A 15,259-nucleotide genomic window follows, 5' to 3' on the forward strand; every position below is an offset into this window, starting at 1 on the left:
TGTGTGTGTGTGTGTGTGTGTGTGTGTGTGTGTGTGTGTGTGTGTGTGTGTGTGTGTGTGTGTGTGTGTGTGTGTGTGTGTGTGTGTGTGTGTGTGTGTGTGTGTGTGTGTGTGTGTGTGTGTGTGTGTGTGTGTGTGTGTGTGTCATTTAGATCTCTTCACACAGCAGGAAGAATCCTCCAAGCTCCACTTTTTCTTCTTCTTTTGCTGCCTCTCTTCCTCTGTGTTACACCGACCTCATGAAGCTCATTAGATGCTAACGGGATGTCTGGAGGAGACATCAGACAGACAGCAGATATCAGACAGAGAGACATCAGACAGAGAGACATCAGACAGACAGCAGATATCAGACAGAGAGACATCAGACAGAGAGACATCAGACATCAGACAGAGAGACATCAGACAGAGAGACATCAGACAGACAGACATCAGACAGAGAGACATCAGACAGACAGACATCAGACAGAGAGACATCAGACAGAGAGACATCAGACAGAGAGACATCAGACAGAGAGACATCAGACAGAGAGACATCAGACAGACAGACATCAGACAGAGAGACATCAGACAGAGAGACATCAGACAGAGAGACATCAGACAGAGAGACATCAGACAGAGAGACATCAGACAGAGAGACATCAGACAGAGAGACATCAGACAGAGAGACATCAGACAGAGAGACATCAGACAGAGAGACATCAGACAGAGAGACATCAGACAGAGAGACATCAGACAGACAGACATCAGACATCAGACAGAGAGACATCAGACAGAGAGACAGCAGACAGAGAGACAGCAGACATCAGACAGAGAGACATCAGACAGAGAGACATCAGACAGAGAGACAGCAGACATCAGACAGAGAGACATCAGACAGAGAGACATCAGACATCAGACAGAGAGACATCAGACAGAGAGACATCAGACAGAGAGACAGCAGACATCAGACAGAGAGACAGCAGACAGAGAGACAGCAGACATCAGACAGAGAGACATCAGACAGAGAGACATCAGACAGAGAGACAGCAGACATCAGACAGAGAGACATCAGACAGACATACAGCAGACATCAGACAGAGAGACATCAGACAGACAGACAGCAGACATCAGACAGAGAGACATCAGACAGACAGACATCAGACAGAGAGACATCAGACAGAGAGACAGCAGACATCAGACAGAGAGACATCAGACAGACAGACAGCAGACATCAGACAGAGAGACATCAGACAGACAGACAGCAGACATCAGACAGAGAGACATCAGACAGACAGACAGCAGACATCAGACAGAGAGACATCAGACAGAGAGACATCAGACAGACAGACAGCAGACATCAGACAGAGAGACATCAGACAGAGAGACATCAGACAGACAGACAGCAGACATCAGACAGAGAGACATCAGACAGAGAGACAGCAGACATCAGACAGAGAGACATCAGACAGACAGACATCAGACAGAGAGACATCAGACAGAGAGACATCAGACAGACAGACATCAGACAGAGAGACATCAGACAGAGAGACATCAGACAGAGAGACATCAGACAGAGAGACATCAGACAGACAGACATCAGACAGACAGACATCAGACAGAGAGACATCAGACAGAGAGACATCAGACAGACAGACAGCAGACAGAGAGACATCAGACAGAGAGACATCAGACAGACAGACAGCAGACATCAGACAGAGAGACATCAGACAGAGAGACATCAGACAGACAGACATCAGACAGAGAGACATCAGACAGAGAGACATCAGACAGAGAGACATCAGACAGAGAGACATCAGACAGAGAGACATCAGACAGAGAGACATCAGACAGAGAGACATCAGACAGAGAGACATCAGACAGAGAGACATCAGACAGAGAGACATCAGACAGAGAGACATCAGACAGACAGACATCAGACAGAGAGACATCAGACAGAGAGACATCAGACAGAGAGACATCAGACAGAGAGACATCAGACAGAGAGACATCAGACAGAGAGACATCAGACAGAGAGACAGCAGACATCAGACAGAGAGACATCAGACAGAGAGACATCAGACAGAGAGACAGCAGACATCAGACAGAGAGACATCAGACAGACATACAGCAGACATCAGACAGAGAGACATCAGACAGACAGACAGCAGACATCAGACAGAGAGACATCAGACAGACAGACATCAGACAGAGAGACATCAGACAGAGAGACAGCAGACATCAGACAGAGAGACATCAGACAGACAGACAGCAGACATCAGACAGAGAGACATCAGACAGACAGACAGCAGACATCAGACAGAGAGACATCAGACAGACAGACAGCAGACATCAGACAGAGAGACATCAGACAGAGAGACATCAGACAGACAGACAGCAGACATCAGACAGAGAGACATCAGACAGAGAGACATCAGACAGACAGACAGCAGACATCAGACAGAGAGACATCAGACAGAGAGACAGCAGACATCAGACAGAGAGACATCAGACAGACAGACATCAGACAGAGAGACATCAGACAGAGAGACATCAGACAGACAGACATCAGACAGAGAGACATCAGACAGAGAGACATCAGACAGAGAGACATCAGACAGAGAGACATCAGACAGACAGACATCAGACAGACAGACATCAGACAGAGAGACATCAGACAGAGAGACATCAGACAGAGAGACATCAGACAGACAGACAGCAGACATCAGACAGAGAGACATCAGACAGAGAGACATCAGACAGACAGACATCAGACAGAGAGACATCAGACAGAGAGACATCAGACAGAGAGACATCAGACAGAGAGACATCAGACAGAGAGACATCAGACAGAGAGACATCAGACAGAGAGACATCAGACAGACAGACATCAGACAGACAGACATCAGACAGAGAGACATCAGACAGAGAGACATCAGACAGACAGACATCAGACAGAGAGACATCAGACAGAGAGACATCAGACAGAGAGACATCAGACAGACAGACATCAGACAGAGAGACATCAGACAGAGAGACATCAGACAGAGAGACATCAGACAGAGAGACATCAGACAGACAGACATCAGACAGAGAGACATCAGACAGAGAGACAGCAGACAGAGAGACATCAGACAGAGAGACAGCAGACAGAGAGACATCAGACAGAGAGACATCAGACAGAGAGACATCAGACAGAGAGACATCAGACAGACAGACATCAGACAGAGAGACATCAGACAGAGAGACATCAGACAGAGAGACAGCAGACAGAGAGACATCAGACAGAGAGACAGCAGACAGAGAGACAGCAGACAGAGAGACAGCAGACAGAGAGACAGCAGACATCAGACAGCTGTGGTGCGACACAACTAACAGGAAGTTAACCTCCAGCTACGAGGCTGAAGGCTTCTCTCAGGCTTCGTTGTGACCGTCTGAATGAGTAACGAGCAGCAGGAGGCGCTGGACATCTGGTGGACAGGTAGAGAAACACCTGACCTGAGGGAGGAAAACAAGATGCACAACACGAGAACATAACCGGACGACTGTTGGAACAATCGAGTGTGTTTGTCGTGAGTCGGTTCGGTCGTTGAATTATTGCTGCAACCAACAAATCCTCCAGAAAGCAGCAAACATCTTCTTCTTCTCTCCGCTGCCATCAGGACGGAAACTAACCGCCATCTGCATTACAACCTTTATTTATATATATATATATGTATGTACATATGTATGTATGTATGTACAGTATACACATGCATACACATTCCTTCATATACACATGTACACAAAAAAATACTATTATTAAGAGGGAGAAAAAGAGAATAATTGTAAATAATACTTAATAATAATATTAATAATCAATCTGACTCTTAAACGCTGCGTAGGATTCTGGTCTGCCGTCATGTGTTTGGTGGTGAATTGTTTCTGTGTTTCTCCCTCGGTGGATTAATAAAGTTGTTTTGATTTGAATTGTTCTCTATTTCTACTTTTACTTTGTCCACATACTTTGATTATAATCCAGTTATTGTTTTTCTCTTCAACAGTTTATCACGACATCCAGTCAAAGTTCAAGAGGACGACGCTCCGCATGAAGAAACAGAACGACGGTGCGTCTCCTTTAAATCTCTTTAGTTAATAGAATAAAGATCATAAACATTTATTAGACTTCATAAACAGCTCTGACTCCAAATCACTTCCAAGAAGATTCCTGAAAAACAAGACAAGAGGGAAATAAATATTAAAAGATAGTCGTGATGATATTTTAAACATTGTATTTATAAATGCTGAATTAAATGCTTTCTTGTGTATTTCAAATTTCACATTTTCACACGTAACCTGCTGATTATTAATTAATAAAATCTGTAGGTCACAAGAAAGCACTACATTCACCAAGAAGAAGCCTGTTAAGTGTTTATAAAACGTGTATTAAAGTTCTCCTCTGTGATGTCATATTCATCCGAATCGCTCTGTTCTTAACTTCCTGTTGTTTTGTTCACTCTTTGGGTTTATTGAACAGTTTATCGGTTCTTATTGTTTTATATTTAATATGATGTGAAACATAAATATCAGTTTACTGACAGATAGAAAGGTTCTCCTAAGAAGAGGTTGGACGGGCGTTAAATGTTTATTGTCTCTATTTTCCTGCATAATTGAGACATTTTTCAGTTTTTATTGTATGTGCAACATTCCCAGATGAATTTACTGCATCACGTTATGATATATGATGACATGGACCCCGATAGAAGGCTCTGCATGCTCTACACGTTTGATATGTCTTGTGTGTCTGCAGGCTACGGTCTGCACTGCCACCGCGCCGTCATCACTCTGTGCAGGCTGATCGGCATCAAGGACATTTACTGCAAAGTGGAGGGATCGGTCAACCTGCTCAACATCACCAGGGCCCTCTTCACCGGGTTAGCCAATCAGGTGAGGGCCTAGCGGGAGAGTTTTAAACAGGAAATACAGGGAGGATCGGTTTCTCTTCCTCTCTCCACTAACGTCCGCCTTCTTCTTCCACACCGGCAGGAGATCCACCAGAAGCTGGCCGACAAGAAGCAGCTCCACGTGGTGGAGTACCAGTCTCAGCGGGGCCCTCTGCCCGTGGTGGTGGCGAGTCCCAGAGACGGGGCCCGACCCGAGCCGGAGCCCCAGGACGAGATACCCAACACCCGGCTCAACTGGGACGACGTGCGGGCCGCGCAGGGAATCAAACGCTCGATCTGGGCGGGTGTGAAACGCACCATCTGGTAGAGTGGGAGAGTGTGGACCACGAGACGGGCGATGATGGAGTTAGTTCTCCAAATGTGGTGGATTGAGATTGTTTTGTCATCCAAAGACGTGTTACATGTTGACATAATGCACCCAGTAAAGGCCGATAGTGACACAATGTTAACGTCATCAATGTTGTTTTCTATATAACTTCCTCTTCCACCTTCAGCTGTTGCTAAATGTAGTGATGTCATAAAGTTCAGATCTGTAAAGACGTGTGATTCGTCCCTTTTGTGTCTCAAAAGCATTGAATGAAGCATGTTGTACCTGATGAACTCTGACAGCAGGAAGTCTTCCTGTCTGGACCAACAATGAGCAACAAGTATTTCACCTCTCTGGGACTTGAGAGGTCGAGGTTTAGATTTGCACCTTGTTTAAAGTTTTAGCCCAAATAGTCGAGGCAACCAGACCTGAAGGGAAACAACCAAGAAAGAAATGAGTTCTTCCACAAGTTGAAGTGTTGCTTCTTCAGTGGAGGAAATGTTGAAGACAACAACTCCATGCATTAAACATAGGTTAACATATTAATCCGTCAAACTATATAAATGCTCCAGGTGAGGCTTGAACTCACAACCTCGGCATGACTCTACAGTGTACTGTCTTATAAGTACCACGCGCTGACCGATTGCGCCACTGGAGCTCATGTCTGTGTTTCTTACATATAATAATGAATCTGAACCTGTGATGACTTTGAGTGTGTGTGTGACGTTGGGTTAGCTAATATAATAACACTAACAACGTGTTGAATGATCTTCATCTGAACATTCTGCAGACATGAGCTCCAGTGGCGCAATCGGTCAGCGCGCGGTACTTATAAGACAGTACACTGTAGAGTCATGCCGAGGTTGTGAGTTCAAGCCTCACCTGGAGCATTTATATAGTTCGGTGGATTAATATGTATTCAGCCTCCATCAATGGACGGCAACAGACAGTAAACACAATATGAAACTCACCAGAAACAGAATGCTCTGTGGTGTTACTGGATGTTTGTAAGCTTGCTGGTTGAAATGCTGCAGAGCTTTTATTGGTACAGGTATCATGTCTGCAGAATATTCAGATGAAGATCATTCAACACGTTGTTAGTGTTATTATATTATCTAACGGAATATTCTGCTTCAATCCATATTTCTTGGCGTTTAGTCTTTCAAAGACATTTTCACTGTAAAAAACTGTTTGCTTCTTCATTTCTCCAAAACAGTTAAACTAAACTTTGGACAAACACTTCAGTGTGGTCTGAAGCTAACCCAACGTCACACACACACTTAGAGTCATCACAGGTTCAGATTCATTATTATATGCTGCACTGCTTTTATTTTTACATGTCTGTTCGTTATGACTGAAGCCGGTATTTCTGCACAATTGCAGATTGTTGGGGCTTCACTGAGGGTTTGAACAAAGGGAGCTGAGTTGGGCCTGCAGGATTGTCAGCGGCCAGATTTGAGTTGAGATCACACCAAGCTCTGTGAGACGTTAGTCTCACCTACGTGTGATCTTTTCATCCAAACTCAACACTGAGGTCTCATTGGACGAGGGCCGCGGGCTCCACAGGGATTCCCTGACTTCACAAAATCTATAAAACTCTGTTCAAATAAAATTTCGCTGGACGAACAATAGACTGTGTTTTTTTTTTTGGTTCCTGAAGTAGAGAACGGATAACTTCTATTCCCCGTTCGCTCACCGTTAATGTGTACATGTTGCCGGTCGTAAGGAAGAAGAATTCCCTTCACGTCTGAAGAAGCCTCTCTGCCACACGGAGAGTTTATCGCCTCACAGCTTGAAGCTCCGGAGCCGATTTTAACCAAGAAACTCGAAGAACCACATCGACCGCTACGCAGCGGTCTCACAGTAAGAGGCTTTGTGTCCGGGCAGAGAGAATTAGCTCATAGTGAGTTTATTACCTCGTGTTATTTGGTTTAAGTTTCTTGTATTGTAATAACGTGTTATTGTGTATGCTCACGGACCGCTGAGTTCCGTTAGTGCTGTGCAGAAATGACTTTGTATGTGTTACATAATAATAATAATAATACATTTTATTTATATAGCGCTTTTCATAAAACTCAAAGACACTTTACATTAAAATCATCATATATAAAAGCAATACACTAAAAATATAAAATACACAATAGTGGTCACACATTAAAAGCAGTTTTGAACAGGTGGGTTTTGATCTGTGATTTGAATGTGGAAAGTTCAGTGCAGTCTCAGATGTGTTTGGGGAGAGAGTTCCAGAGGGAGGGGGCAGATATGGAGAAGGCTCTGTCACCCCATGTCCGGTGCTTGGTCCTGAGTGGAAGAGACAGGAGGCATCAGAGGAGCGGAGCCGACGGGATGGAGTGTGGTGGTGAAGCAGGTCGGTGAGGTAGGAGGGGGCCTGATTGTGGAGGGCTTTATGAGTGAGGAGAAGGATTTTGTATTGGATCCGTACATACACTGTGTTACAGTCAAAACACCACACAGTATCACACCAGCAGCAACGTCACACACACACTCAAAGTCATCACAGGTTCAGATTCATTATCATATGTAAGGAACACAGACATGAGCTCCAGTGGCGCAATCGGTCAGCGCGCGGTACTTATAAGACAGTACACTGTAGAGTCATGCCGAGGTTGTGAGTTCAAGCCTCACCTGGAGCATTTATATAGTTTGGTGGATAACAGAGTGTTAATGTTACCTGTGATGTAAAGCTGCTGCTACCTTCAATAGTAACCAGAGTATCTTCTAATCAGTAAGCACAACATGAATCTCTCCAATATAAGATCATTCTAGAGATGTACAGGATAGGTGGAAGCTTCCTTCAGTACTTTGTTTCAAACTTTTTAACTTCATGCTTTAAACACAGGTCAATGATTACTTCTGTCTTTTCTAATGAATGCTGCTCTGGAGTTATTAGACATGTTTAGATCACACACGTCTGAAACAATCCAACACAGTCACTGAATCTATTTCTACAAATAGTATAATACCTGTACCAATAAAAGCTCTGCAGCATTTCACCAGCAGGAAGCAGGAAGTTACAAACATCCAGTAACACCACAGAGCATTCTGTTTCTGGTGAGTTTACTGTCTGTTGCTGTCCATTGATGGAGGCTGAATACATATTAATCCATCGAACTATATAAATGCTCCAGGTGAGGCTTGAACTCACAACCTCGGCATGACTCTACAGTGTACTGTCTTATAAGTACCGCGCGCTGACCGATTGCGCCACTGGAGCTCATGTCTGCAGAATGTTCAGATGGATAAAATCATGTTGTGAATTTGTAAATGCTGACCGGTATGTTTCTGCATGAAGAATGTTGTGTGTTTGTACTTTACAGCGCTCTGCAGTTATTGGTGATGTTTAAGATCGTAATATCTTTCTCTATAAGTACTAACTGTTCACTGACTGACTGCACTAACAACTCTGTAGGTTGCAGGTGTTCCTGCAGCAGTTTGAATTTATTGAGCAGAAAGTCCACAAGATCAAAATAAATCAGAGTGGATCAGATGAAGAGTTTCAGAGGAAGTAAAGAGAACCAGGACTCAGCTGTGTTTACATTTATATCTTGTTTTAATCTGAGAACACAAAAATGGAAAAAGAACTACAAATTTAGACTGTTAAGAACAGAGAACGTAATAAAGGTTTAAAGGTTTTAAACTTCATTTATTTCAGACGGGAAGCAGAAGAAACAGATCCACAGACCAGCAGCTCCCTGAACACTCACACATGTTCTAAAGATCTGTGGCTCAGAATGAGATGTGCTTCAAAAAGTGTGTGTGTGTATATTTATATGTTGAGCAAGTAGTCCATAAAGAAATGACATCACTTTTTCCAATTTCTTTAAATTATTGATTTCATTTTTTAAATCTAAATTTAAAGATTAAAATTTAAAAAAAATGTAATTGAGTCTAAAACCTTCATTATGAATCTGACCAGCAATCTGATCTACACACACACACACACACACACACACACACACACACACACACACACACACACACACACACACACACATATATATATATATACATTGTTATGGAGTTATTGTTGTTTTTAAAATGGAATAGTTTGACATTTGGGGAAACACGCTGAGGCTGTTAGCTTTCTTTCTGATGGATAGTTAAGAAGATCGATAGCGGTCTGTCAATGGGTATGAAGCAGGCAGCCAGTTAGCTTAGCTTAGCATAAAGACTGGAAACAGGGAAGCAGCTGTCTGGCTGAGATCCACCTACCAGCACCTCTAAAGCTCACTAAGCTTGTTGTCAGTCCAGAAAACACTTCCTGGACTCATGTTGTACAGATTAAACCTCTTAAACTCGGGCCCTATTTGTAGGCCTCTGCTCGAAAATAGCATACTCATACTAAAGTGACCATAGTTCTGTAACTACAAGGTCTATTTTAATCATTTTTGTTGATATAATCAGATCACAACACTTGTGAGATTGTTCAGATGGGTAATATTGTGTATATGTTGCTGGTTAATATAGTAATGAAGACATTACACAGCTCAAATAATGAAAATAATCAGGTTCCCCTGAAAAAAAAGCACTTTTATTGATAAAAGGTTGTTGAAATAATGCAGATATCTCCCTAAAAACTCTCCCAAATCATAGCACAACCGATCAGTAGTTGCTGAATAAAGGTCAAAGTGGGATAAAGTGAAGAATAAGAGGCTTTAGTAGAGAGCGGTCAAGCGAGGTCATCATTTTCGAACCAGCTGTTGCAGCTCTTACATTGTACTTTTATATACTATATAACTATATATTTCACTTTTTTTATCACTCATATTATTCAATTCATCCAAATACAGATGTTGGGAATCATTTTGAGATTCCTAACATCATCAGAGCCTGTTTTGGCTGTCATCTATAGGATTTTCTCAGTTCATGTGTGTGTATGGGGCTGTAGCTCAGCCTATCATCGGTCGATTTCAGTAAATAAGCCCTCCTTCGAATTGTCAGAGTCTCAGGAAGGCGTGTGTCGAATTTGGTGTTGATTGACAGAAGTTTCAACCAGTAAAGTTGCAAGAAGTGCCGCGTGTGCCCGGGTGTAAATTTCCACTCACAGGAAGTCTGACCGCTCGCCCATGCTGGATTGACCGCTCTTATTCTGGAAACAGCTCGGAAGTAAACAGGATGCAGTTGGGAACAATGACTCCAGCTTTGAAACGGATAATCTGCGACGTTATTTTCCTCATTTTTCATAAAACTTGGCCACATACCTACGATTTTTTTCGGCGGAGTGCAGCACGAAGGTACGTTTGACCACTCACAGCTGTCCAGTGCTCCCACGGAGCGGAAAACCGAAGTTATTTACGTGTTCGGCCACGAGTGCTAATGCTATAAAATGCATTGCATGGCTTGGTAGCCGCTAGCATCAGGGTGCAAACATTGATTTGCGGTACTCATAACTGCGATTTCTGGCCAGGATTTCATGCTTTTATGCCACGTTTTCTAGATGCTTATACTAGTAGCCTATAGTTGTGTTCGGAGTGTGTAAGAAGTGACTTATATGATGGTGTTGCCCAGACGTTGCTGTTTCATCCGGAAAAAAAACTGGACCAATCCACAATACTACCGAAGAATCAGGCTATTTTCCGAACATGATTTTCAGGGGTTCTGAGCCCGAGAGCCCCCAAATTTGGGGGCGTCGTGTGCAAGAGGTTTTAAACAAACAGAACAAGATATAACGTGTTAATAAGATCAGAGATTTAGAGGACTGGTGGGTGTTACCTTTGAGCATAGCTAGGCTAGCTGTTCCTCCCTGTTCCCACTCTTTATGCTAAGCTAAGCGAACTAGCTGTGGCTTTATATTTACTGCACAGCCGTGAGACTGGTATCAATCGTCTCCCATTGCTCTCAGTTAAGAAAGCAAATTAAACAAAATGTTGAATTGTTCCTTTAAACTTGTGCTATTTTAGCATGTCAACACGTTAACATTGTTTTAAGGAAATAAGAACGAAGAAAAGTCAAACAGTAAAATGTCCACAGCTCCTCGACACCAGACTCCGTTGACAAAAACAAGAATTTGAGCTGACAGAGATGAAGCTAAACCCTCAGCTATTTCTAACGTTAGCATAGCTAGCGTTGACTGAGCTATGCTACATTATCAATGATTGTCAATCTTACTTCAGTGAACTACGTCTCTGCTCTTTAACGGCTGAGTGGGCGTTTCATTCAGAAAACAGTGTTTTTCAGTCAATTCAGTTGCTGATTCTCTTTAGATCAGTTCTCACCACAGCAGCGATGTCAGTGTGGTAGATCTTTAAGTCTCCGGGTTTCTTCTGGAAGGTGATGTAAGCCAGATCCACGCCTGCACTGAGGTAGAAGAAGGCTGCCAGGCCGTGGTAAGCAACGTCCTGGACACACACAGATTAAATGACGTTACTCGTTCTCTGCGTTCCTTTCTTCATCATTCCGATCTGTTTCTCTCTCTCTGGTCTTACAGCAGCAGCCCAGCCGCAGAGGTTCTTATGACCTCCGGCAGCGAAGATGACCGTCCAGAGGAATGTCCCGACGAAGCAGAAGACAGAGACGAACATCACCCAGCCCAGAGGGTTCGGTGGGTCCACGTAGGTCGACGCCACCAGGATCCAAACCAAACCACCGAACACCTGCAGAGACGGAGGGAACAGGTGGACGCTTACCTTCTTGTTCGTGGTCGAGCTTAAAGAGAACGTTGTAGATCTCATCACAGTGTAGAAAGGTAAAGTCCAGACTCCAGAATACTTTCACTGTTTATTGTTCAAACCAAACTCGTAGTCAACTAACAGCAGAGAGACTCAGAACAGTCACCTGACTATTCATCTCTTCATCAACATTACCCAGGAAGCTGTGCGGGTGTAAATGGATGCAGCGCTTTGTTATTTCTGTCACATGAACTGATCTGCGTGTCGGCATCGATCACCATTATTTTGACTTGACCAGAGTTTTGTCGGCCACGTTGGTTATGGATTAAACAGCACGAGCACCTTTTAAAGCTACAGTTACAACTCTGCAGTCTGTGAATGAGCAGCATCAGAAGCCACTTCTCTCTCCCTGCTGCCTGAACAAACTCTCTGCTCCTCTCCTCTGTGAGCACAGCTGGCTGCTGTTCAGCTGGCTGCAGATTCGGTGTCGATCACATCGATCAAACTCTCTGGAAGTCAAAGTGCTAGAAACCTCTGAGCGTCCACAGCTTCAACTTAAAAAGGCTTTTAAAGCCAATTTAACCACCAGTCATGTCTGATGTTATTGAACCAACACGGTGCAGAATCTACTGCTACAAACAATACATCAGGTTCATGTATGAGTCTCACATCACCTGAAATCAAAGGTCACACTGACAAACTTCATGTAACTTGCTCCATTCATTTAGTTTCTTGTGTAAAGCAGCTAGAGTTCATCGTGTGTGATCTTTCAGTTGATTTGATGAGGAGGAGACGTGTCACCCTCTCGAGGTCTAATTCAACTTTTAACCAAATTAAAAGCTTGATATCTTCGTCTTGCAACCTTTAGAACAGGTGGATCACAGCGTGAACTCTTATCTGATTTGCTGCTGGCTCATTTGGAAGTCCCGTCTTTAATACTTTATAATACTTTATAATACTTTAATAACCCAGTCTTTGTAAATGTTTTAGGTCCTGGAGTTACTTTTGCCACTTTACAACCTGCCTGACAGTGATTTGACTTAAATCACTGCATGAACGTGACCGTCGCACCAATGAGCAGCCAGTCTCTGGGGAAACGTTGACACGTTTCTGCAAACCACGGGTACGTTGAATGCATTCGGTCGTGATGTATTACATCAAACAACCATTATTATAAGTTACATTATGACAAGCAAGACAAATCGCTTCACGGTGATGTCGCTTCACTTTAGTGTCAGATTCTCTTCTTTACTTTTCTTTATAAAATGAGTTTTACAGCAGCGACATCGTCAGCTTCTCATCACACGACTCCAACTGGAGGAGATTAACTGAAGAGGGATGAAAGAAGAAGAAGAAGAAGGTGCTCCTCCTCCCATATGAGCAAAATGTGTCACTGTTTCTCCAAAATGAACATTTCTGTCCTTTTATTCAAAGAGTTTAATCTTCGTGCATCGTATTCATTTAGCAGCAAACCGGTGAAATTAGATTTGATCATTTCTTTAGCGGTGACCATCTAATCACGAGGTTATCACAGAACTCATATTATAACGTTATAATGATTATAAACATGTAAAATATGTTCATATATATTTTATTTATATATATTGTTCCTCCTTTAGATGAGTGTTGGTGGGTTTCTGCTTCGCCTGAACTTTACTTCTCTCTGTCTGACCTCTCCTATATATAAATATATAAACATAAAACATAAAGTGCACTCATTGTGAATACTGTCTACGTTGTCCCTCAGTATGACTCCAGTTCATTTTAATTTTATGCATTTTTTTTCCATCATTTTGAAAGAACTTGTTTGACTTTTGAGATAAAAACCACGTGAACAAAATGAATGAAGCAAAGTGAAGAAGCATTGAGTTTGTTTCAGTATTCGTTGTGTTTGAAACTCTTTGAGCTTAAATCTAAACGAGGGATGAAGATGGAACTGATGTCTTCACGGGAGGGTTCGCCTCGTCCTCTTGTCTCTGTCCACTCACCAGCTCGGGCAGGTAGAAGACATCCGGGCCGCGGTGCAGATCCCCAGCCCGCTGGGCAGGCTCCCCGTGGGCTGAGCAGTGGTGGCAGCCATCACTACCCAGAATCCTCAGCGCTCTCCTCTGAACTAACGCAGCAGCAGGTGTAGCTGAGCTTTATAGCAGCAGACACACCCTCCGTCTCATGTGAGCTGCTGTGAATCAAACACGGGGGGGGGGGGGGGGTCGGGGGGTCACGCAGTGAAGAAACAGCTCACTGGGTTCTACTATCTCCATGAGAACTTTGAGCGCTGCTGATCGGAGTTTCTATTTTCAGGATCTATGATCGTCTTTATGGCTGAAGACATTTCATTTCAACAACTTCAACCTCACAGATACTTTGAATTCATATGTTAAATGTGAAAGATGTCACTCGTCAAATACCAGCAGAGACACAATGGTCACCCGACTATTCATCTTTTCATAAACATAAGCAAATATTTTACAATATTTCATAAACCTAACAAAGTTTACTGTGAAGACAGAAGTGTACAAACGTAAAAGTTTTTTATATACACCACGTGGGGCTAATCTCTAATGTGTATTGAGATGCGCTCTGAATCCATAAAATGATGTCGACGTAACAGAAGGAAGGTGAGTCTTACTGATATTCACTGTGTTGTTTTTGACCGTAAGGTAAAACCCAAACAAGTTCATGTGCCGTAGATTTTAATATTTACCTGCAGAGATGGTTAAAGTGTGGAGTCACTGTATCACCTCGTCAGTCTCATGTTTGTTCATCATGGGAGATGTAGAAGATGTAGAACTCGTGTCCTGAGGCCAGAAGGTGAAGCTAACACCTGACGGGTGGATTAACCGCTCAGTCTGCTCGCTGCTCTCTGTTTGAGCTCAACTTACTCTGCTGTCATTGGACCGATGTCAGTAATGATTGTGAGTCACAGGAAGCAGCAGAAACAACTCAAGAAGAAGAATAAACCTTTAAATATACGTTGAGATTTACAAGTGCAACTACCATAAAGCAGCTCAACATAGTATACATAATGTACATAATGTACAACTCTAAGTTCTGTTGAATTCTTCTTTGTCCTTTAAAGGAACATTACAGTAATGTGATATAGAATGGAGAGAATCTAAATATCTAAATGATGAACAGGTGAAACAGCTTCTAGTGTCTCTGAATCGTTTCACGGTGCAGAAGAGTTTAACGTGTTGATCGTCTGACTCTCTGAGGTGAAAAGAAAAGTCTGAACAAACGACGTTTGAACGCCCAATTCATTTATTTAATATCGGAGAATCCAAAAACAGCTGCAAAAGGAAGCAATTTAAATATTTACATCCCAAATGAAAATAATAACTCATGTGGAAACATCCATTCATGCAGTGAATCTGAGCCTTTCAGGAAAGAACAAAAACAACTTG

At 42.9% G+C, this 15,259-nt stretch overlaps 1 protein-coding gene, 4 non-coding genes and 1 pseudogene across 5 annotated transcripts in view; 3 read left to right on the forward strand and 3 right to left on the reverse strand.

Annotated features, from left to right (window-relative positions):
• The window catches only part of mrps5 (mitochondrial ribosomal protein S5), a 19,351-nt gene extending 13,895 nt beyond the window's left edge, over nucleotides 1–5,456 (forward strand). The window contains exons 10-12 of the mRNA XM_076079402.1: nucleotides 4,020–4,082; nucleotides 4,766–4,902; nucleotides 5,002–5,456. Coding sequence (XP_075935517.1) covers nucleotides 4,020–4,082; nucleotides 4,766–4,902; nucleotides 5,002–5,226 — 425 coding nt within the window. The 3' untranslated portion in view covers nucleotides 5,227–5,456. The remainder of the gene's footprint in view (nucleotides 1–4,019; nucleotides 4,083–4,765; nucleotides 4,903–5,001) is intronic.
• Nucleotides 5,457–5,790: 334 nt separating this feature from the next.
• Nucleotides 5,791–5,884, reverse strand: trnai-uau (transfer RNA isoleucine (anticodon UAU)). The gene is made up of 2 exons: nucleotides 5,847–5,884; nucleotides 5,791–5,826 (listed from the first exon to the last, which is right to left on the reverse strand). It is a non-coding gene; the product is annotated as a tRNA-Ile (tRNA).
• A 138-nt stretch (nucleotides 5,885–6,022) lies between these two features.
• trnai-uau (transfer RNA isoleucine (anticodon UAU)) lies at nucleotides 6,023–6,116 on the forward strand. Its single transcript has 2 exons — nucleotides 6,023–6,060; nucleotides 6,081–6,116. It is a non-coding gene; the product is annotated as a tRNA-Ile (tRNA).
• A 1,670-nt stretch (nucleotides 6,117–7,786) lies between these two features.
• trnai-uau (transfer RNA isoleucine (anticodon UAU)) lies at nucleotides 7,787–7,880 on the forward strand. The gene is made up of 2 exons: nucleotides 7,787–7,824; nucleotides 7,845–7,880. It is a non-coding gene; the product is annotated as a tRNA-Ile (tRNA).
• Nucleotides 7,881–8,367: 487 nt separating this feature from the next.
• trnai-uau (transfer RNA isoleucine (anticodon UAU)) lies at nucleotides 8,368–8,461 on the reverse strand. Its single transcript has 2 exons — nucleotides 8,424–8,461; nucleotides 8,368–8,403 (listed from the first exon to the last, which is right to left on the reverse strand). It is a non-coding gene; the product is annotated as a tRNA-Ile (tRNA).
• A 2,968-nt stretch (nucleotides 8,462–11,429) lies between these two features.
• LOC142935198 (myelin and lymphocyte protein-like) lies at nucleotides 11,430–13,935 on the reverse strand (annotated as a pseudogene).
• Nucleotides 13,936–15,259: the final 1,324 nt, after the last annotated feature.

The sequence above is a fragment of the Anarhichas minor genome, unplaced genomic scaffold (assembly GCF_050575085.1).
Source record: "Anarhichas minor isolate MPS153535 unplaced genomic scaffold, ASM5057508v1 ptg000072l, whole genome shotgun sequence".
NCBI lineage: Eukaryota > Metazoa > Chordata > Actinopteri > Perciformes > Anarhichadidae > Anarhichas > Anarhichas minor.